We start from the raw sequence: 23,323 nt of genomic DNA, 5'->3' as shown, positions 1-23,323 counted from the left end.
AGCTCCCCTATCCTAGCATGGTGCTTCAAAATGACCCTCATGGAATAGCAAAGTTCAGCACAGCTCTGTGGCATGAAGGGGCGCAGAGACCCTATACAGCCTCCCTGTTTCCTACCTTATCTACGCACATTGGGACTCCACCAGTTCTGCTACCCACCTAACTGACCCAGTTTCTGAATATCCACAATTTTTGTAAATAGAATAATGCCATTTCCAAGGCTGATTGAGACCTAAGATGGGATTTTCAAAGGAGCCCAAGGCAGTTAGGCACTCAGATCACATTGAAATGTAGCAGGAGTTGGGTGCCTAACTATTTTAGGTATCTATGAAACACCCTGTCCTAATTCCTGACAGGATAATGGATTAATAGTCAGAATAAGAAACAACTTTGCTTTTCAAGATTGCAAGAGAACATAATGCAGTGTTAAGAATTAATCATTCAAACCCATCTTTCTCCCCGGACTGAGGTATTTTCCCAACACTTTAAGAAAGCATTTGAGAACTTAATTAGAATTTATATCTTCCATTTACATTATTTCTCTATTAATGTTACTAGAAGGATTTTCTGATGTCTTTGACATTAAACAGAAGAGTCTTTATATTATCTAATACCAAGCCAACTGGAGTAAGCTCCAGTGAAGAATAAATATCCTCTAATGCTAAACAGGAGCTGTTCATTGTATCTCAGAGCTTTTTCTCCCTGGGTCATAGTTGAGTCATTGAATTTTTTAAATCTAGTTGATCCTAGTTGAAAGGTGCTGCCTGATGAAATTTCCATGGCTGAAGCTCCATCTCTGGTTTTCACCCCTATGTTATAATATAGAATTCTGCATTCTGAAGACTATCTTCTTTTTTATTTAACTGCATTATACAAAAAGCTATATAAAGGGAAGGTTAAGGCTGCACAAGCAAGTGCTCAAAAGTTAGGAAATGCCAAACAAATCTTGTTGCCAGAGCTACAGGAGTAAGTACAAGCCTGAAAGTTGCCAAAGAAGGAAACCACAGGATGAACTGGTATTGCAAACAAAATTATTCCCTCATCCCAGATCTCAGTGCTTTAGACTGTTATTTATTAACTATTATTATTATATGTCTAACAGCTGGATCTAGAAACCCCAATCAGGTTGGGGCCTCATAGTGCAAGGTGCTGTAGACATATAGTAAAGATAGACCCTGGCCTACTGAGCAGGCAGTCTTAAATTAAGACAAGATGCAACAGGTGAGTGAAACAAACAAAGGGGGATCAGGTGGCAGGGAGAGGGATAATAGTAACATTTCTCACAAATTAGCTGTATGCACCTAACCCTCCGAGATCCTTTAACAAGGAACAGTAACACAGAATTAAGATTCCTTTGACCATCCCTCTGACCCTTTCATAACAACACAGCATATCATTTAGAACCCTTTTTCTGCTTCTTTCCTCCCTAGCTCCTTCATAATCAGTACCTGTATATGAGTAAGTGACATCGCTACAAAGCCACCCTCATCCATTCTACAATTCCTAATGCCTGATCCTGCACCTGCTGACATCAGTGGGAAAGGATTGGGCCTCTAGTTACCACCAATGATTGTACTGTATCGCCAAAGGTGCCATAAAGTGAAGAGCAAGCAGTTGAGCACTAGTATTTCTTCAGCGATCTTACTATTCTGTCATCTGCCCATGCAGACCATGAAACCCCTAATATGAGAGGCACGCAATTATTTTCCTTTCATATGCATTACCATTTATGTTAGCAGCTGGAGAGAATTCCAGAACGGGCTGAAGGAGAATTTCCATTTCAACAGCTCTTGGCTCTGATATTTTTATCTTGGTACATGTGAACCAATCATTAGAACTGCAATGCCAGCAAAAATGTATCCAATCAGCATGAAACTGACTCTCATGCAGTGAGCCAGCAGATGTGCTAGGCACCTCTTACACCCAGAGGTCTTAAGTGGAATGTAAGTAGTGGATAGGTTTTGGTTTGGTCTTCTGCATGTGGTGAATTTACGGTGACCAGATAGTAAATCTGAAAAATTGGGACAGAGGGGTGTGTCGGAGGGAGGGGTAATAAGCACCTATGTAACCAAAAGAAAAAAGAAAAATATAAAAACAGGACATCTGGTCACCCTAGGTGAATTTCACCACAGTTCACAGAATTTTGTTCACTAGTCTCTGTACGACTTGAAGAATATACCCATACCAGAAACACTGTAAGGACAACAGTACCTTTATCACCGTAATATATTAATGGGGATGATTGCTCAGCCAAGAAATAGGTGAGCAGAAAGCTTGCAGATTTCAAAGTTTCTCCAAGAAATGGTGCATTTAGGTAATTCTCAGAACACAGTATATTTGGCATTTATTATTTTTTCATTATAATTTTATGCCCCTTTATTCTTGTAAAACTGAAAATACATGCAGCCAAAATTAAAGTATTTTGATGCACAAGTATTACATTAATTTTTAACTGTTTTCTTTCAGTTTTGAACATTTTGCTACCATCCATTATGTTTCTTTTGCATGGCATATAGTAAAAACAGCTTTAATACTATGATCTATCATTTTAACATATTCTCTGTCCCATATACAACAACAGTTATTGTGGTGCAATTAACAATGAGTTTTCCAAGGATTCCTGATTGTTTTGGATTTGACTTTTCCTTTTATCATGTAATGATTTACAGTAAAGAGCCACAACATCAGTATTTTACATTGAAATGGCCAACATTACTGTCCAGGCACTGTTACCCCTATGTAACAGATCTCAGATGGACGCTTGGAGAGTTAGCCAAAAGCAATACATGACTCCATGATTTCTATTTTATTTTTAATTAAAAACAACAAAAAGTGACCACAGTGACTTGTAATCAAAGTCTCGGTAGCTTTTAAAGGCTATTACTTTCCTGAGATTCTGCCCTTTGTTTAAATTTTGTTTGACAAGTGCTTTATAAATGAGCAGAAGAGGTGGTTTATGTTTCATTAATGAGGTTGATAGTGGTTAATTACTGACGTGGCATAAACAATCCAATGCCAGATCAAGCAGGAAGGGTCAGTTATGCAGAAAAGATCCAGCTGGCCCAGATATGATTTCCTTTAACTATTTGAATGCCAACCCATTTACAGACAAGATCTCATGCCACATCCAGCCTCAATGATTACAAACAGCAATACATTGCTGATAGCTTAATGTAGTAGCAATTGCATCTGTATATATTCTGTGTATTCACTGCTTGGTTTTTAGCATTATTAGATTTATAAAAATAGTTTTTTTATATTTATAGCTTAATAAGTACAATTGTGATCTGCATCTCAGTCTTATCCTTAAAAGAACCAAGTTAAGTGACATAAAACTGACATGTTTTTTCACTAAATTAGTCCCTATTATCAGAATCCATGTCTCCAACTACTTATCACACAAAGAATCAAGCCAAATAATTTGTGCATCAAGTGTTTGCAAGGAAATAGATAAAAGGTTCAGCAAAGGGATGAAAGCTGTTTTAATTTTTATGAAAATTCAGATTCAACCACCTAATTGTCAAAGGCTCTGCTTTCAGATTCCTAGAAGAAGGGACAAGAGAAGAACCTGTTAGTGTGCTCCCCTCTGAGGCCTGCTGAATGAACAGATATTGTGTTCTTTTTCTATGAATCTTTTGAGATTTCTCTAGAGATTACATGCAGGTATGACCACACATGGTTCCCAATATCCTATTTTAAATGACTGTATAATACAAGGTAATCAACAGTGCTGTTGTGTTTTTCCTGTGCCATGCAAATTCACTAATAAGTATAGAAATGAACAGCTAATCCTGAGGTAACAATAAAAACTGCTGAACTGCTGTTGTAAATAAGAAATGTGACCTGAGTTAATTTAAAGCATCTGATGCATCCTCAGCATCATGTCAGGCAGGGGGTAGGAGAATCGTGATGCTTAATGAGAGAAGGCCCTGACCCCAAGTCTTAAATTGTAGCCTAGGAAGACCTGAAAGCCCATGGCTGGAATAGCTAAATCAACAAAAATATTTCAAAATTGAGTTCTTTCACAAAAGTGAAATTGGTATAAAGAAATATAGCTAGGTAGCTTTTCTCTAAGACAGCTCAACTACAATGCAATGTGGTAGAATACAATATAGTACAGAACCATACTACACAAGTGTGCATAATACAATGGAGCACAATTATTCTGGTTAACTGTAATGAAAAAGTAGCCCTAACTTCTTCATGGGCAATTAAGAATGCCAAGGGCCAGATTATGCAACACTTTATAAATGAAAAGAAATGACAGAAAAATCACTCCAAAAGTCCCACCTACAGAGATTTCCTAAACTTCTCTGGAGTCCATTCTAGAGGTGTGCACACCAGAATTATGTGCTGTTGGGATCCGGAGTGATGCTGAGCTATAGAATTCTAAGTACGTTTGCATTATAACATACACAGCCATAACAGCTGACTAACAAAGCAGCACAGTATATTAAAATTACAATATGTAGAAAAAGTTAAATGTTTACCTAGTTTAGAGATACTGGCCTCACATCAAGTTTCTAAATTCAGTTTATTATGGCACGTATACATGTTAAAATACTATTGCAATGTTCTCTTACTAAGCAATGTATGTTATCTATTAATGTGCAGAGATGCCAGTGTTAAGCAATCAAGTTAGGAGAATGTCAAACTCTATCAAGAAAGCAAAATACTTAGTAAGCTGACTAAAGAGAACTCTGGGAAAGTGTGACGTGAGAGTCCCAATGGCCTCTGTCCCTGATGATACAGTTATTATTTGATTTATGTGGACTTGCAGCTGCCCTTGCTTTGACCCTAGGAAGGGCTGTGTGGGAAGTTTGTGTCTCAGATAGGCTGAAGCATTGGTCTGCAGAGTGTCTGGAGCCTAAGTGTATGCAAAGAAACTGATAAATAGGGAAAAAGCCCAGTTTGCTCCAACTGGAAATCGGAGAGTTGAAGAAACTGCTGCATCCTCACAGACTCACTCTAGGAAGGGAGGGCATTCTCTCTGGAACTACTGTATGTAAGTATTTTATTCAGCTCTCTAAAAGCTTGGGGATTTTAGAGTGTCAGTCTACACACAAATTAACTGTGCTGTATTAAGTTATTTTCAGTTTAGAACACTTTTGGCATCTGATTTTTTAAATACTGATCAAGCTACAATAAAAAGTTTATACCTTTTAAATAAGGTGTTCTTTACTGCCAGTCATTTTGTTTCAGAAGTATTATACATATGTAAACTGTTTTAGTGACCTACGATACACTAGCCATTCCAGGGATGCATTTTCCCCTCCTGAAGATAACAAGGAAGTGCAAACTTCAATGCAAAATTGAACAAGACTATTTCAGTCATGTAATTATCATGTTATAGCAGATTCTGAGCCTCAATAATTCTGTGCCACCTTTGGGATTAGATTTGGTGGTAAAATTAATCCTATATCTGAAGTACAAATGTGTCTGTGAACGGTGTAAAAATAAATTAAATTTTATTGTTGATGTGCTTCTAAACAAACTTTTTTTTTTAGTAGTGGATACATTTCAATGTTACCCATTCTCAGCAAACCATACAGACTGACATCAAAGCTATGCAATGATAAAAGACACGTCTCCATTTTCCTCCCAATGTATTTAAATTATTTCTTTTAAATAACTACATACCTAGCAATTATTCAAAAGATAGGTAGCAGAGATTACAAAATTATCACATACAAAACTATCCATCAATAGGATAAAGCAATCCCTGTTATGGAAGGTCCCAAAAAAGGCACCATACAGACAGACGAATAGTAAAGATATAATTTACAAGGAATAAAAAGCTTTCCTCGGAGAACAGTTTAATTTCGGATTCTTCACATATTAACAAACAAAAATCCAAAATAAAACAAACCCTCCTCCCCCACTAGAGCTCATATTATCAAAAGGCCTCATTTGTTGTTGTTGTTGTGGTTGATTCTTTAGCTTTCTTTGCAAAATTAATCCACTCTTAATTTAATCAGATGTGGTTAGAGGATTGTCCCTCTGAGTGCAGCCAAACATACCACCTGGGATATCAGAATATAGTAGCCAGTGAGAGTGACAGGTAACTTCCTGTCAATTCTTGGTTTAATTTTCATAACTTGAAAAAGTAACACTCCCTATCTGGAGACAAAATGAATCTGGGATTAAAACTGAGATTGAAATCTGCTGCCTAATCTGTGTGGTTGTTCACTCATGCTTTCTTTCCCAGGATATGGGGTGCACTAAATAAATCTAACAGATCTTCAGCCCAAATTCCTGAATTTCCCTTTTGACACAACTGTCAAAATATTTACAATAGATGTTAATGTACTGTCAATTCATCCATTTTGAAGAGCTCCCTGGAGGGTCTCCTTAAAGATTGTAATAGCTATTGAAATAAAATTATGAAAAACAACATAGCATCTTCTGCCCTTATTAACATGGAAACAGATGCACAGTATGTCTTTAATTTGCATATGTGACTTCTAGTGAGTGACTCAGTCGGATGGTTTTGGGTCATGAGTTCATATTTTACTTTTTATACATTGATGAGTTTACTATTAAAATGCCTCTTTCAATAAACTGCAGATGATTGACAAATCCTTTGATTAGGACTAATAGCTGAATATTACTGAACCATTATATGACATGAACGATTTACAGTAGATGGGTAAACTACTGATTCAGTAGATGTTCCAGTTTACATTTTGTCACTTGCTGGAGATTTAATATTATCAAAAGTAAGGTTAAAAAAGTATGACAGTAAGATTTTCAGATATACCTAAATCACTTAGGCACTTCTGACAAATTTACACTAAGTCATTGTTGAAAGGACATTTTCTTTCTTTTATATGCTTCCTAAAAACTATGAAAAAAGACTTTCCATACAAAAGCCTTAGCAGGAATAATCTCAGAAACAATAAATGAGAAAGACGTAAAATGTATCCTTATACAGGAAAAACTCACTTTAAAGCAACCTAACTAAGGACTAAAGCATTGGGCCCTAAGTGTGGTACCAATTGTGATCCTAGATAACTGATATGATGGTAATTGCTCTAATTAAGGAGTGCATCACAGCTCCCAATCTATCATTCTGTTTTCAGTCTCAACTTTCAGAAACCTTTACTTTTTGGGTTAAAATTCTCCAGGCTTTATCTATGTGCAAATGTGACACACGCACACCCCTTTTTTTTTTTTTTTTTTTTTTTAAGTGTAAGTAATAATGGTTGAGTAAGAGAAGTGTGTTTGTGGAATATACTTTTTCCATTGTTAAAAAATAGCTTGTAAGTCTTCTGCCTGGGGTAAAATATTAAAATTTGTCAGGGAAACAGCTGTCATTGAGGAGAAGAGCTTTTGAGTGTTGTGGTGAAATGTTTTTCATATGAACAAATCATGAAAGTGCTTTTTTTTTCTTCTAAATTTAGCATGTGCAGCTAAGGAAGGCTGTGTTCTGTATGCATGCATGTAGGCATGTGAAAAGAATACTGCGGGTGGATATATGGGATGAGGAAATACTTCCACAGAGTTCTTGTTTTATTTCCCTGCAGACCTTGTAAGATGTAAGAGATTAGAGAGAGCTACTGCAACCTTTGTAGATGTGCATGTAGGTGCCCTGCTCTGAGGCACCACAAGAGTTCTGCCCCTCATAACATTTGCAGGTGAAGGCCTTGTTTCTGCCGACCTCTTCAAATGTGAGAGACAGAAGCATTCCAGTTTATAGCATATGCACATGTTATTGTCAATTTTGCAAACCAGCAGAGTTTCAATGTCCTGGAGAGTGAAGTTCCTTCTTTTAGTATTTTTTCTATTTTCCATATTTTTTATTTACTACCCAGCCCTCATAGGCAATTTCATACCTAAAAACTATATTAAAAGACTGTCTTGGCTGTACTCTCAAAAGTCAGGAAATTCCACAGTGACTTGTGCCTGCCTGTGCAATATCGCTCTAATTAATTCTCCAGTAAACATGTGGTTCTTCATTTTAACATCCTTGTGATTGTTTCCTTTAGTGAACATATACTCCGGTTTACACTGACCCCAGCTAAGCTGTAAATTCAGTGGTCACAGCTGATGTTCACATATATAACTATGAAAATGTAATTAAGGACTCTGGGCTAGATTCTCAAAGGGACTTAGTTGTTGCAATGCTTAGCACTCCAATGCCTAACTTTTAAGTCCTTGTCACCCAGTGCAATCCACAGCCCTGAGTTAAGGCTCCCTGTATAATGCAGGAAGCCTAAAAATAAAAATAAAAAAATCCACAAAAACCAGCATGTTGGGCAGGAAGCTGCCTAAGTTAGCCACTAGGAAATGCCAAGAAATGGGGAGTGGCCTAAGCCCTAGCCTCGCAGGGAGCTAGGCGCCTGTCTCTGCTGGGATTTATGAGTCCTCTCCTGGAGATAGGCACCTCAATTGTTTTTACATTAAATGTTGTGGGGAGGAGCTCTCTTGTATTCTTTAGCCCAGTAGTTAGGGCACTCAACCAGCATGTGGGAAACACAGGTTCAATTCCCCCATTGATCTGCTATGGAGATGGGATATAAACTTGGGTCTTCCACCTCTCAGGAGAGTGCCCTAACCACTGGGTATGATGTCTCTCTCTCCGTTTCTCCTGTTGAAGTTATTCCACTTGGTACACATAGTTAAATATGCATTAGGTCTGAGAGCATATCAGACTGACTCTATAGTCCAGTGGTGAGGGCACTTGCCTCACTAGAGGGAAACCCCAAGTTTAAATCCTTTCTCCACATCAGGCAGAGGAAGGAATGACTCTGGGTCTCCCACATCCTGGCTGAGTTCTCTAACTACTAAGCCAAAAGTTATTATAAGAGAAACTACCACCTCCTCCCCCAGCTTGCCTGTTTTATGTGGGTTTAGGCATGCTCTGATTATGCCTAACGGGTTGCACCTCACAGGGTACATAGGTGGGAAATGCCTAATTTGAGTATCCCGCTGGGGCTTAAGTGTGAAATAGGCACTGTGTGCTTAGTCAGAGGTAGCTGTGTGCATGCTCACGGGCAGGACCTTAAGTGCCTAAGTGGAAATGTGGATGTGTAGGAAATTTAGGTGCCTTCAGGGTTAGATGGCAGCTGCTGAGCAAGGATTTTGAGGATCCCAATGGTGCCAAATGTTGGAATCTATGTTCTCTTGTAGAACTAACCCTATATTGTAATGCGTACAACCTAAGGTGACACAATTAAAGTTGCATGTGCAATCTTAACTTTGGCATTTCCTGACTTTGGAGAGCTTTGCTTAATGTTCTCTTCTGTCATTTTGTGGATGAAATATAGAGCATAATTTAACTTTTGTTTCTCCATGACCTTGAAAAACCATCACAATAAGCCCAGTTCTGAAATCCTTTCAGGCAACACTCATTTAAGTCAGTGGAAGCTTTCCCTCAATAAAGACTGATTCATGACATCAAGATCAATTTAATTAATCTGACACGTTACACATGTGAATGTGGGCTTTGTACAATTCATTTACTTTTTTGATAGAATGGATCAGTGTACATTTTTATTTATTTATTTATTTATTTACTGTGGAATACTTTTTCATATAGAGCAACTATCAAAAGGATGTTGGAAACACACATTTCCATCAGTTTACAAAAATGCATATTTACCAAAGAAAAAATTTTGGACTTTGTCCATGCCAAACTGATTTGATTGATAAGGGCACCCCATGATTCACTGAGTCACTTGTTTTTCAAACAAATATTTACTAGCAGAGATAACATAATGGCAGCATTCCAGCCTCACTGCACCTTTTCACCTTGTGCTGGTGACACAAGGGGAAAGTTTTCAACTCCATGGGTATGTCTGTGCTGGGGGAGCATGCTAGGTGCTTCTTGGCTACAGTTCAGTCATATTGTGTATCAACTGTGAATTTCTTTGGGATAAAATTCCTAGCAGAAATGTAAAATAGTAGGTGCATCTCACTCAGGGTACATCTACATTTGAATTTCAAAATGTGACTCAGGTAGAGCTAGTGTGAGCTCTCTATGCAAGCTGGGAATCACACCTCCCAACGCAAAGACAGATGTATCCATAGTGTCAGTATAAACACTATATTCTTTTTTTAGCACATCTCATACAAGTTTTCAGTCACAGCATATGTTTTGTACGCACTACGTATTTTACAGAAAGTCTAGTTTAAAAATTCTCTAAAACATTTCTACCAGGCAATTCATGTATCTCTCCTCCTGTGAAGTAAGGTACCTTAGTTATCATGAGTCCAATTGTTCAATACTTAGAGAGAAAATTATGACTAATCAACTTTAGAAACTTCTAAATATTACCTAAAATATCTTTACTGTGATGATTTCAGTAGGCAGAAATGTGGTTTAATTACCATATTTTTAGCCCACTTTAGTAGGTGTTAATCTGAAGGTTCTCTATCATGCAGCATTTTATAGTTGTTAAAGCCCAGGTTATCCTCTTACATAAAATAACTGCTAAATTTTGGGTTTTGCAAAATATTGACTTTATATTTAACAAATCCTCTAATTCTTTGAAAGCAACTTCACAGTAAACAGAATGAGTTTTAATTTGTGATATTCTTTGTTGTTGATTTTGCTATTTTACACATCACAATTAGTGCTAATTTGACACCCTTGTTTGTTGTCTGAAACACCCTACTGGTCAGAAAACTCAGCAGAGGGACCAAGAACCAAGTGAACCATGGAGAGTTAATGTCCCTTCTCATCTCTACAGATGGTTCCTCCAGGGCTGAGTTGAAGCACATTGGTTGGGGACAGTGCTGGCCAGAAGTTGGCACTGCCACTGCCCATCTTATACTTGCTCTGGGGATATGCAGAGAACTTCTGTGGCCAAAGCTGTCATATTGGTATTTTTCATCTCTTTAACCTTCTGACCTCACTCCTATCATGAGCTTCTTATTTTTCCCCACATACTTAGTTGCTTTCATCTTTGTCATCCCTCCCCTTTGCTAAAGGAGAAACTATTGATATTTCAGTGATAAGGCCCCCTTTGAAGCTTCACCCCTTCTAGAGAAGTCTTATCAATTGGTACCTTTAATCAATGCAGTTCCCCTAATCCTTCCCCACTGTGGAAAGAGAAGGAGACTAAGGGTATGGTAGCTATACCAGGCTTTAGGGTGCACTAGTGACCTCCACTACTGCTACGAGATAAATGTTGAGGAATATTAATCCTAGTCTAATGATCTGCAATGGGAACATGGTTTAGAGTAAATATCAGCAACAGGAGAAGACTTATAAATGAATCCTCAACCCTGTTCATTAGCACCAACAGTCTGAAATGCTGTAGGCTCAGTGACTTTCCACCTCCCTGCATTTCCCTCATAATTTGCAAATGGGTTAATTATCTGGACATTTATCTGTTTTATTCAGGGCTGTTTAACCTGCCTTGCGCAACAATTTTTTCCTCAAGTGATGTTCATCTTCTTTCTAATGAAAGCCTGAGTTTTGCCTTTTGAAGTAACTGGCAATGTTCTCCTTCCTCAGATTTTCTTCTTAAAAGCCCATCACACCAAAGTGAATAAAAGTGGGAGCTGGAGCAGAGTATGGCAAATACCTTTGTAACTGTATCTGATGGGTACTGTCTTGCTGAACCCATTCAATATTATGGTGAGTAAAGCAAAATGAAAGTATTAAGGAAACTCAAAATAAGTGTCTGCAGCAATTAGTTTTCATTTGGTTTATTGTTACAGAAGGTGCCTACCTTAAAGCCATAGGCACTTATACATTCAAATGGGGAATGATCATCAAGCAGGTATGTTTCTAGTGGGCTCCTGCAGCAATCAGTTCTTGACCCTATGCTAATGAACATTTTTATCACTTCCTTGAAAGAAAATGTAAAAATCACTGATAAAGTTTACATATACAAAAATTAGGGGGAGTGGTAAATAACTAAGAGGACAGGTTACTGATACAGAGCACTCTGGAGTGCTTGGTAAACTGGGCGTAAGCAAACAATATGTATTGTAATATTGCTAAATGTAATATTTAGGAACAAAGAATGGAGGCCATGCTTGCTGTATGTGGGATTCTATCCTGGGAAGCAGTGACACTGAAGAAGATTTGGGGGGGGTCATGGTGGATAATCAGCTCAACATGAGCAACCACAGTGATGATATAGCCAAAAGAGTTACTGTGATCCATGGCTGCATAAAGAAGAGAATCTCCAATAGGAGTAGAGAGGCTATTTTCCCTCAGTGTTTGGCACTGGTGTGATCACCTCTGGAATACTGTGTCCAGCTTTGGCGCCCACAGTTCGAGAACGATGTAGATAAATTGGAGAGAGTTCAGAGAAGACTCATGAGAATGATTAAAAGATTAGAAAACATTCCTTACAGTGACAGACTCAAGGAGCTCACTCTGTTTATCTTAACAGAGAAGGTTAAGAGGAGTCTTGATTACAGACTGTAAGTACTTACCTGGGGAACAAATATTTGATAATGGATGCTTCAGTCTAGCAGAGACAGGTATAACATGATCCAATAGCTGGAAGTTGAAGCTAGACAAATTCAGACTGGAAATAAGGCATAATTTGTAACAGTGAGGGTAATTAACCAATGAAACAATTTACCAAGGGTCATTGTGGCTTTTCCATCACTGTACATTTTAAAAATCAAGATTCAATGTTTTTCTAAAACCTATGCTTTAGGAATTATTTTGGGGAAGCTCTAAGGCCTTTGGTATACAGGAGATCAGACTAGAGGACTACAGTGGTCCCTCCTGGCTTTGGAATATGGGAAATATCCAGTGTATATAGTGAGTGATATTCAAAGTTCATTAAAATCATTCAGATACAAAAATCTGTATATTCAGTGTGTTATGCTGACCATCAATTTTATCCAAGTTGCACTGTTTATCCAATTGTGGTACAGAACAGATTTTTGTCCTCCTCCTGCACACAAAGGTTAAGAGTCTAGGCATCATTAAACTATTCCAGATGTAGGGTAAAGGACCTATTACTATTGCTCCTGCACCAATGTGACTGTGTAATTGAAGTTAGTATCTGGTTCAAGATGAGTACACTACAGTTCTGATCCAAAGCTTATTTAAAGGCAAAAAGTCTTTCAAGTTACTTCAGTGCTCTTCAGCTCCGAAAAGGAGACTGAAATATGATACATAATTATGAAATATGCATACATGTTCTTAACAACAAGGGGGAAGGAATGCAAACCAAAATAGGGAAAGAACAGGTTAAAGAATATTTAGATAAACTACATGTATTTAAGTTAGCAGGGCCTGATGAAATTCATCCTAGGGTCATTAAGGAACCAGCTGAAGCAGTCTTGGAACCATTAGAAATGATCTTTGAGAACTCCTGGAAGGTGGGTGAAGTCCCAGAAGACTGGAGAAAGGTAAACATAGTTCCCCACTTTAAAGAGGTACAAGGAGGACTTGAGAAATTATAAACTACTCAGCCTAACTTTCATACCTGGAAAGATACCAGAACAAATTATCAATTTGTAAGCACCTGGAAGATAATAGGATAAGGACTAGACAGCATGGATTTGTGAAAAGCAAATCATGCCAAACCAACCTATTTCCTTCTTAGACCGGGTTACTGACCTAGGGATAAGTGGGATGCCATAGATGTGATGTATCTTGATTTTAGTAAGGCTTTTGACATGGTTCTACGTAATCATCATAAGCAAACTAGGGAAATGTGGTCTACATGAAATTACTATAAGGTATATGCACAAATGGTTGAAAGAGTGTACAACAAAAGTAATTATCAATGGTTTGTTGTCAGACTGGGAGGGCATATCTAGTGAGGTCCTGCAGGGATCATTTATAGCTCCTATACTAATCAATATTTTCATTAGTTATATTGGAGTTGAGGGTATGCTTATAAAATGTACAGATCACACCACACTGAGAAGGGTTGCAAGCAATTTGGAAGACACATTAGAATTTGAAACAACCCTGACAAATTGGAGAATTGGTTTCAATTCAGTAAGAGGAAATTCAGTAAAGATAAGTGCAATGTGTTCAGGAATGAAAAAATCAAATGCACTATTAAAAATGGGGAACAACTGGCTAAGTGGTAGGACTGTTGAAGAGGATTTTTGGATTATAGTGCATCAGAATTTTAAGATGAGTCATATTCTGGGGTGTATTAACAGGAATGTTGTATGTAAGACATGAGAAGTAATTATCCCACTCTATTCAGCACTGGAGTGGTCTCAGCTGGAGTATTGCATATAATTCTGGGTGCCACACTTTAGAAAGGATGTGAACAAACTGGAGAGAGTTCAAAAAAGAGCAACAAAAGGTTTAGAAACCCTAACATGAGATGATTAAAAACTGGGCATGTTTAGTCTTGAGAAAAGAAGACAAAGGGGACACCTCATAAGGCTCAAATATGTTAAGGGCTGTTATCAAGAAGACTGATCAATTGTTCTCCAGATCCACTGAAGGTAGGACAAGAAATAATAAGCTCAGTCTTCAGCAAGGGAGATTTAAGTTAATTTTTTTCCTAATATTTAACTATACAGGTAGTTAAATACTGAAATGAGCTTCCATGGAAGGTTGGGGAATCCCATCATTGGAGGTTTTAAAAAACACCTGTGGGACAAACACCTGTCAGAGATGTCTAGGTTAACTTTGATCTACCACAGCACAGGGGACTGGACTTAACTTCTCAAGGTCCCTTCCAGCCCTACATTTCTGATTCTTGTGCATTTTATTTCATTTTAAAATCAAATATGCAAATATGATAACTGAAAAAATCCTGTCACAGTACTGTACAAACATATTACTGAAAGTGCAAGTATGACTACATGAAATCTGGGTTACACAGACAGATATTAAATAACATGTTCTGGCATTCATGGTCTGTTGAACATCAGCTTTGAGATGTGTACATGATGTTCAAATATATCACCCTTTGGAATGTCTTCTCTACATTCTTCATTTTCCTATATGGTGCATGGAATGTGTTTTAATACCAAACAAATGTTTCTCTGTTTAAAGTATTTACTTATTTAATGATAAATTTTCTGCTGGACTGATACCAAGCCTCTTTTCTAGAGCTCAGCCTGAATCCATATTAATGAACTGCAGGTGTGAATCTGAGCATGCCAAACTCTCACTAACTGAATTGCCTGCAATTCAACTCTCTGATGCAAAATTAAATTACTCTTTTACAAGATTCCAGTAGCCCACAATGTGACACTGACTAAACATATGAAAAAACAGTCCCTACCTCTAAGAATTTACTAAAAAAAATTGCAGGCACCCATTTTTAGGTACAAAAGTGAAGCTGCCCTTCTAAAAAATCTCTTAATATTTACACATTCTAAAAATAATTTAAAATGTGCAGGTAAGTGAGGTCACAAGTTCTTCCACAACCTTTTTGTTTCATTCTCTTTTTTTGCCCCCCCCCAACTATCTAGATGTTTTGCCAGAGCATATGAATTATCAGCTGCAAGACTCAGACTTTCAGGCTGCTCCTTACTGCCAGTATTCAACAGTCCAGTTTCCTCCAGTTCTGCAGTCACAACCTTCCCAGTCCCAATACAACACATATAGTCTGGACACTCAGTACAGTGATGGGCAATACATAATCAGTAATTGTGAATTAAACAAGCCCCCCTGCATGGTTGCCCATAACAGTGATGATGGATATCATGGACTAAAAAGGCCAAGACTAAATCATTCTGCCTTGCGAATGAAGGGTCAGGAAGAGCTCTGTGTTGTATGTGGGGACAAAGCCTCAGGATACCACTACAATGCACTCACTTGTGAAGGCTGTAAAGGTAAGGAAGAACTAGTTTTATTTTGTGACTTAAAACTGCCTCCATTACTCAGTGCAGAGTGCTGAAATTCCACATGTGCAATTTCAAATGAACATTTGTTAATTTTCAATTGACATTTCTGCAGACAGCTACAGTTCAGTTGGAGTAGAATAATTTGTGGGATCCCCTCCTCTGTATCCCACTAGTGACTGTTCCTCCACTGCTACATCAAACTCAATCTTCTCATCCTTCCCTTCAAGGATCTGCATAATTCAGTTCCTCTGTACTTATCTGCCTTTGTCTCTTCACATGTTGCCCCAGGCCCTCTGTTCCACCAATGATACCAGACTCACCCACTCATATGTTAGAAAAACATCCCCACCCCTTCTCCCACCCTGCTGCCCCCAGTGCTTACAGAAGCCTTTCTGAGTGTGTGTGAGACCACTATCCTCACCACATTTAAATCCCTCCTAGAGATCTATTGCTGCTGTGAGAACTATAGATTGGGCAAATTCTGGAATTCTATCATACAATGCACACACAAAGCTATTGTTATTCAAGCAATATGCTGCAGAGGACAACTACCCCCCTTGACCATTTTATCCACACCACTCCCCTTCCTTTTATCTGCTTGCTTGCCTTTTAGCTTGTAAGTTGTTTGGGGCAATGATTGTGCACTCTTTTGCATTTGAAAAGTGCCCAGGACATTGTGGAAACTATCAGAAGCAGATAATAAATAAGACTGGTCCCAGTTTCATATTTTTGAGACACCTACAGGATGGGGTTGCATCCCTGACCATCTTGACTAACAGGTATGGATGGACCTATCCTCCATTAACTTATCAAATTCTTTTTTTAACCCAGTTATGCTTTTGGCCATCACAACATCCCCTGGCAACAAGCTCCACAGGTTGACTGATTTTTGTATGAAGTAGTACTTTCTTATTTTAAATCTGCTCCCTATTAATTTCATGGAGTGACCCTTTGTTCTTGTGTTATGTGAATGAGTAAACAACATTTCCTTATTCATTTTTTCCACACATTCATGATTTTATAGACCCTTATTGTATTTCCCCTTTAGTCATCTTTTCTACAATGAACAGTCTGTCTTTTTAATTTGTCCTCACATGTAGTTGTTCCATACCCCTAATCATTGCTGTTGTTCTTCTGTACTTTTTTCTGTTCTAAGGTATCTATTTTGGGAGGGGGGCTCTACTTATAACTGGGTGGCATCCCCTTCTGGCAATTAGCTCCACCCAGTTCAGCACCCTCTTTCTTCTGTTCCCCTGTTGCAGCTCTTCTGCTAATTGAGACACAGTATGGCTGCTCTGTGACATGGCAGTGTGGCCAGATCACACTGTGATTTACCCCTTCCAGCTGTCTATTAAAGTCCCTCTGCACAAGCAGCATCAGGCAGTCTTCATGCCTGCTTCCCTGACTATATCACTTTTGCAGTGACTCAGGCAGTCTTCCCATTCACTGCTCCTAGTAATGCCACTCTGCAATAGATGGTAGGTAAACCAAGGCTTGCCCTCTGTTCTTGGTTACAGTCCAGAGCCCTATCGCAAGCATTTAAGGTCTGGGACTTCACCAATCTTACTCCTCTCTTCCCTAGACTGTTTTTTTCAGCTTCTCTTTCATCAGCCTTTCCAGTCAGACCTCTTTCTCTTAGGCTTGCTAGGTAAACTTTTCCTCAGGGGTGCCTATTGCTTCAACTTACCTTAGAGGAAGAACATGTCAACTTCCTCCCAGAGTGTTAGTGGCCTCCTGGCTTTATGGAAGCCTTACTTGTTCTCTCACAGGTGAACTTCCTTCTCATTAGCGTCCTAAATCTAAATCTCTTGTTTTGCAGTTTACTTGATAGATTGGGCCTATCTGGCCTAATTCAACTCTTTCAGGACCGGACTGGGGAGTACACCCCATCACAAGCAATCAGAACTACACATAGTATGCAAGCTGTGCATGTACCATGGATTTATATAGTGGCATTATGATATTTTCTGTCTTATTATCCATACATTCCTAATGGTTCCTACCATTCTATTAGTTTTTTTGACTGTCACTGCACACTGAGCAGATGTTTTCAGAGAAATATCCATGATGACTCCAAGATCTCTTTCTTGAGTGGTAACAGATAATTTAGACTCCATAATTATATACATGTAGTTGGGATTATGCTTTCCTATGTGCATTACTCTGCACTTTTCAACACTGAATTTCATCTGTCATTTTGTTGCTCAGTCACCCAGTTTTGTGAGATCCCTTTGTGACTCTTTGCAGTCAGTTTTGGATTTAACAATTTTGAGTAATTTTGTATAATCTGCAAACTTTGACACCTCACAGTTCACCTCTCTTTCCAATTGCTGAATATTTTGCTTTTGCGGTGTTCTCAGCCTCTATCAGGTTTATATTATTTTTCTCATTTCAGTTTTCCTGAAAATACAGTGTTAAGGTTTTGATTAGACCTCCTACTTTAAGCCATCACTGAAAAATTGGGGGGCTTATGCTGGATTTCCTGCCTATTTTAATAAATCTCTCGTTATTGTAAGGTGCCTGTCAGTAGAAAGAGTGAAAGGGACTTACCTTGGTCAACCACTGGTTAAAATTAGGCATAAAGCAGCAACAAAACTCATCAATGATTATATTAGAGTATTATAAAATATTATAATTTAATCAATCTGATCCTTTCATTGTAAAAACATCATACTGTAACTCTTTAAATAACTGAGAGTGGAATTACAAAGATTCCTTCCCATCATCCCAAATATCTTTTGTTTCTAGGATTCTTTCGACGTAGTATTACCAAAAATGCAGTATATAGATGCAAGAATGGTGGTCACTGTGAAATGGACATGTACATGCGGAGGAAGTGTCAGGAGTGTCGCCTGAAGAAATGTAAGGCTGTGGGAATGCTGGCAGAATGTAAGTGTTCCACTGCTGCTTACAACTGCAATAAATTCTCTGGCATACTCTCTTCCAAAGCCAGTTTCTTTAATTTGCTTTGGAAATTTTAACTTTGGAGGGTCCTCTCCTGGGACCCAGAACATGGTCATCAGTATTTAGGGAATATCCTCTCTAAAGTGATGCAGACTTACTTGCGATCTAGAACTGCTGTCCCAGGCATTCTTAATTGAATCAGAGAAGGGTCTATGAAATTGTCATCAAGAGACAGTTAAAGGTGCTGAACCCTGACTGGTCTCCATAAAGATGTTCAATGCTCTTTCATGTTACAAAAACAAATTTTGCCCATGTTCATTCTTCGTGAGAAACCTTCGTGTTCATATGATTCAGAGCCCAGGTTAAGAGAATGTGCCACCAGATCATTTGACCCCTGCCCACATTCAGGCAATTGATAGGAATTAACTGACAAAATACAGTATGTTGCCACCATCATAGGCAGAACCTGGAACTACCTATTGTCTGAGAACATTCATAGGTAGGAAGCTGGTTTCCATATAGGTGAAAAGCTACTGAGGTGCCAGGCTTATTAAGTCTGCATAATAACACAAGGGCTTGTTCTGAATGAACAGTACAAGTATTTGAATTTTAATAAGTACTTTGATATAGAATTATATATCTCACAGGTTTGCTGACTGAAGTCCAGTGTAAATCAAAACGACTCAGAAAGAATTTCAAACAGAAGAGCAGTTTCCTTTGCAACATCAAGGTGGAAGATGGGGGATTAAACAGCAAGCATGTGACATCCACAACTAGACCTGGAAAAGTGGGAGATTTTATCTATTTAAAATTTATCTTTTCATTGTTACATATTATTTTGCCTTAATGCATATGTATTGTCATTTATCTGATTCTTTTTTTTGAAGGTCCAAGAGAGGATGGAACTTACTCCAGTGGAACATCAACTTATTGATCACATTGTGGCAGCCCATCAAAAATATACAATTCCCCTAGAGGAAGCAAAGAAGTTTGTATGTGTTTAGAATGGACACGACACAATACACAGATATCAATATTGTTATATTTAACTCTTCATATTCTAGCAGTGTATTTTGGCAATACCAAGTGTCTATAAACTTTTTCTTTCTTTCTTTTTTTTATTCAGCTGCAGGAAACTGCAAACCCTGAAGAGAGTTTTCTGCAGCTGTCAGAGACAGCAGTTGTTCATGTTCAAGTACTAGTGGATTTCACAAAGAGACTTCCGGGTAACTTTATAAAATAATTTAACAAACTCTTCACCACAAGCAGTATAATTTAGCTTTACTCTATGAGAAGGACATTTATTTATGTGGCACACATACTCTGAGAAAAGATATATGGTTTGGAAAAACTATTTAATTGATTCATTATTAATTTTACTTGCAAACTATGGTTACCTTCCCCAGATTTGAGAAAGACCTCTGTGAAGTTCAAAGCTTGTTCCTTCCACCAATGGAAGTTAGTGCACTAAGAGATATTACCTCACTCATGTTGACTTTCTCATATTCTGGGACCAACACAACTATAACAACACTGCAAATAACGAATAGGAATGCCATTAATTCGCTAACATTTGAAAAACCAAGAAACAGTTCCCTGTTCTTTTTTCCAGGATGCCAACTCAACATGTAAGAGACAGACATTTAGTTTCAATAACAGAACAATTCACAACTTTTTTTCCAAATCCAAAAATCAGACTTAATTTCCATATATAATATGGGATAATAGAGTAATATTTTCTAAAAAATAAGCAATTTAAAATGCTGTGTCTCAAGTGAACGATTGTTCAGCTAATTGTCTGAAATCTGTTTCACTTTGTCACAGCAAAAAGTGAAGTCACTTTATGCGTCAAAAATAAGAGGTACACTATAGAGATAAAATAATGAATGGTGTAGAAAAGGTAAACCAGGTGCTCCCATTCATCCTCTCTTATAATACAAGAACAAGGGAACATTTGATAAATTGAAAGGTGATTAAATTTAAAATTGAGATAAGGAAATACTTTTTTTACACAATGCACAATTAACTTACAGAACTCATTGTCAAGACATTGGGTATTTCTACAATAGGAATTTTCATACTAATTGTCTAGCATTGGCACAGCTTCACTGGTGGTAGCACTAGTGGAAAAACAGATGCAGAAATGTTTACCACCATGTTATGTAAACCTGAGTTGATCAGGATTAAGAAAACCTTGCAATTTAACTGAATGTCCCCATGCTCTCATAGGAGACCAAGAGGTGAGAACATGTCTGTGGTTAAACAGAACATCCACAGTTATACCAGACAAGATAGCAAATGTACAGGGATATAATCCCTCAGGCAGGTTTATTCCAATATTGTCTGCTAAATAGTTTCTTGCATTTTCTTCTGAAACTTCTAGTATTGGGCACTGTCAGAGACAGAATGGTATACTAGATCGGGGTCCCCAAACTTTCACCTGTGAGGGCCACATCCCTCAGTCTTCCTCTTATGGCAGGCCGGAGCGGCAGGGCCCATGTCATGTGGGAGGGTGCAGGGGGGAAGGAGTGGGGCTGGGAGTGGGGAGCAGCCACCGTGCGATGCTGCTTGGGGCAAGGAGCAGTGCTAGGGCCCACATGGGAGAGGGTCAGGGCCGGGAGGGAAGAGTGGGCCGGTCAAAATTTGTCGATGGGCTGGATGGGCCCGCGGGCAGTAGTTTGGGGACCCATGGACTAGATGGATCCCTGTTCTGATCCATTATATCAATTCCTATGTAAATGCAAAATAGCTAGACCACAAGACCCTGCTAGCTTTACTGCTTGGTACAAGGATCTTGCCCTTGATGCAACTATGGCTCCTACTTTCTCTTAAAGCCAGAGACTAATCGTTTTTGGATAACTTATATTGGTTGCCTGAGGCCAAACAGCCACCCCTAATTTTGAATCTTATTGAATATTCTTCCCTACAGGATTTGAAAGTTTAGCCAATGATGACCAGATCGCATTGTTAAAAGGTTCAACAGTGGAAGCAATGTTTTTGTATTCAGCCCAGATATATAATCAAAGAGCTAATGAATGCCAGTCATCAGTGAGTGAAAGTAAGTAAGTAAGTTGTGTGACTTCAAACAACAGTTTATGTGTTTGTTGACTTATTTTTTTCAGCAAACCTGGGTCCTCCAGACACTGCACCTAAATGGGTTTGGCACTCAAGCACAAAAGTGTGTTTCTTATATACTAGCACTGATAACAATATCCACTTACCCTCACTTTTTTAGAGGACCCCAACAAATAACAATGAAAGGGATCCCCAAACATGTAGCAGTGCTCCTGGAAGGTCTATATAAAAGAGTATTGGGTGGGTGGGAGGTATGTAAGCTTAGCTGTACTGTTTATCCCCTGTATTGGATTTACAAATAGTGCATTGTTTTCTAGGAATCATTTGCAAATGTTTTGCAAACCAACGTTTAAATAAGTAAAATTAAATTCAATGGTGAACTTTTAATTTTGTTTCCCTTGTTCTAGATCATGTAAGATTTTCTGATCATGCTGTGTATTGTCATATTCAAGACATCGATAAAAGTACTATTTATTCCATGGAAATGTCTCACAGTGAAGAGAGTCCAACTTCCACAACTACCACAGGTAAATGAGCCCTCAATACCTTAAGAATGATCATTCTTTTACTAAATTTGCTAATAATTTTTAGATGAAATATTTGAGGATTTTAAAATTACTCAAAAGTTTTTGAGAAAATGAATTGACAATGGCAACACAAGCTTGCTTCTGGATTGATTTTTCAATAGTTTGATTGTATTTTTAAGGTATCACTGAGGAGTTCATCACTGCGCTATTTTACTTCTACAGAAGCATGGGAGAACTTAATGTGACTGAGACGGAATATGCACTACTTGTAGCTACTACTGTATTTTTTTCAGGTAAATTTTAAGAATAACGAAGAAGTAATTATGTTACATGTGCCAATTAAACAACTTTAAAAAAATGTAACTGATCACTTTCAAATCAAATTTGCTCTAGCCACTGCCTTAAAAAATGAAAAGTGTGCAAATAATCATGTATATTTTTCTTTGCTATACTTTTCCCTCAGTGTATAATATTTCAGAGTTCAATTTCTCTAATCATTGTAATAGCCTTTCATTTATGTCAAATCCTGTTCTCCTCATTCAAATGAGTAGTCTCACCAAAATTAATGGGACTATTCATAGAGAATAAAGTGAGCAGTTTACTTCCAAAATTGTATTAATATACTGTTGTTTTTCAGATCGCCCACTCCTAAAAAACAAACAACATGTGGAAAAACTTCAAGAACCCCTTTTAGGAATTTTGTACAAATATTCAAAAATTTATCATCCAGAAGATCCACAGCATTTTGCACGCCTCATAGGGAGGCTTACTGAACTCAGGACCCTCAATCACAACCATTCAGAAGTGCTAGTAACTTGGAGGACAAAAGACCCCAAACTGACCTCTTTACTCTGTGAAATTTGGGATTTGCATTGAACAGCTAATCTATATTACTATTATTACACAAATGTCTGATTTTTCTTAAACTTGCAGAAATGCAAACTGTTCAGACACTTCTTATATAAAAATGTACTTACATTTTCACTTTTATTTTATATGGCTGCAGAGTCTTCTTCAAAAAAATATTGTATTTGATTAATATCTGTAGTAATAAACTATATTTTAAACAAGAATT

The 23,323-nt window shown here is 37.9% G+C and overlaps 1 protein-coding gene across 6 annotated transcripts; it reads left to right on the top strand.

Moving 5' to 3' along the window:
* Positions 1-3,560: 3,560 nt before the first annotated feature.
* Positions 3,561-23,315, top strand: LOC137160240 (bile acid receptor-like). Of its 6 annotated transcripts, none has more exons than XM_067558699.1 (11): positions 3,561-3,661; positions 11,463-11,585; positions 15,368-15,730; positions 18,491-18,631; positions 19,294-19,433; positions 19,534-19,638; positions 19,773-19,872; positions 21,576-21,704; positions 22,129-22,248; positions 22,428-22,541; positions 22,886-23,315. In XM_067558699.1, the coding sequence occupies exons 2-11, from the start codon at positions 11,522-11,524 to the stop codon at positions 23,122-23,124; spliced, it is 1,515 nt and encodes a 504-aa protein (XP_067414800.1). In that variant the 5' UTR covers positions 3,561-3,661; positions 11,463-11,521; the 3' UTR covers positions 23,125-23,315. The 6 variants fall into 6 exon arrangements, with proteins under 6 accessions (XP_067414800.1, XP_067414802.1, XP_067414799.1 ...); XM_067558701.1 differs by lacking the exon at positions 3,561-3,661 and adding an exon at positions 4,698-5,003 and having other exon boundaries at positions 18,491-18,604; XM_067558698.1 differs by lacking the exon at positions 3,561-3,661 and adding an exon at positions 4,698-5,003.
* The last annotated feature ends 8 nt before the right edge of the window (positions 23,316-23,323 follow it).

This window comes from Emydura macquarii, unplaced genomic scaffold (genome assembly GCF_026122565.2).
Source record: "Emydura macquarii macquarii isolate MOO-44397 ecotype Brisbane River unplaced genomic scaffold, CSIRO-AGI_Emac_v2 contig_2184, whole genome shotgun sequence".
NCBI lineage: Eukaryota > Metazoa > Chordata > Testudines > Chelidae > Emydura > Emydura macquarii.
This window is presented reverse-complemented; position numbering and strand designations above follow the sequence as displayed.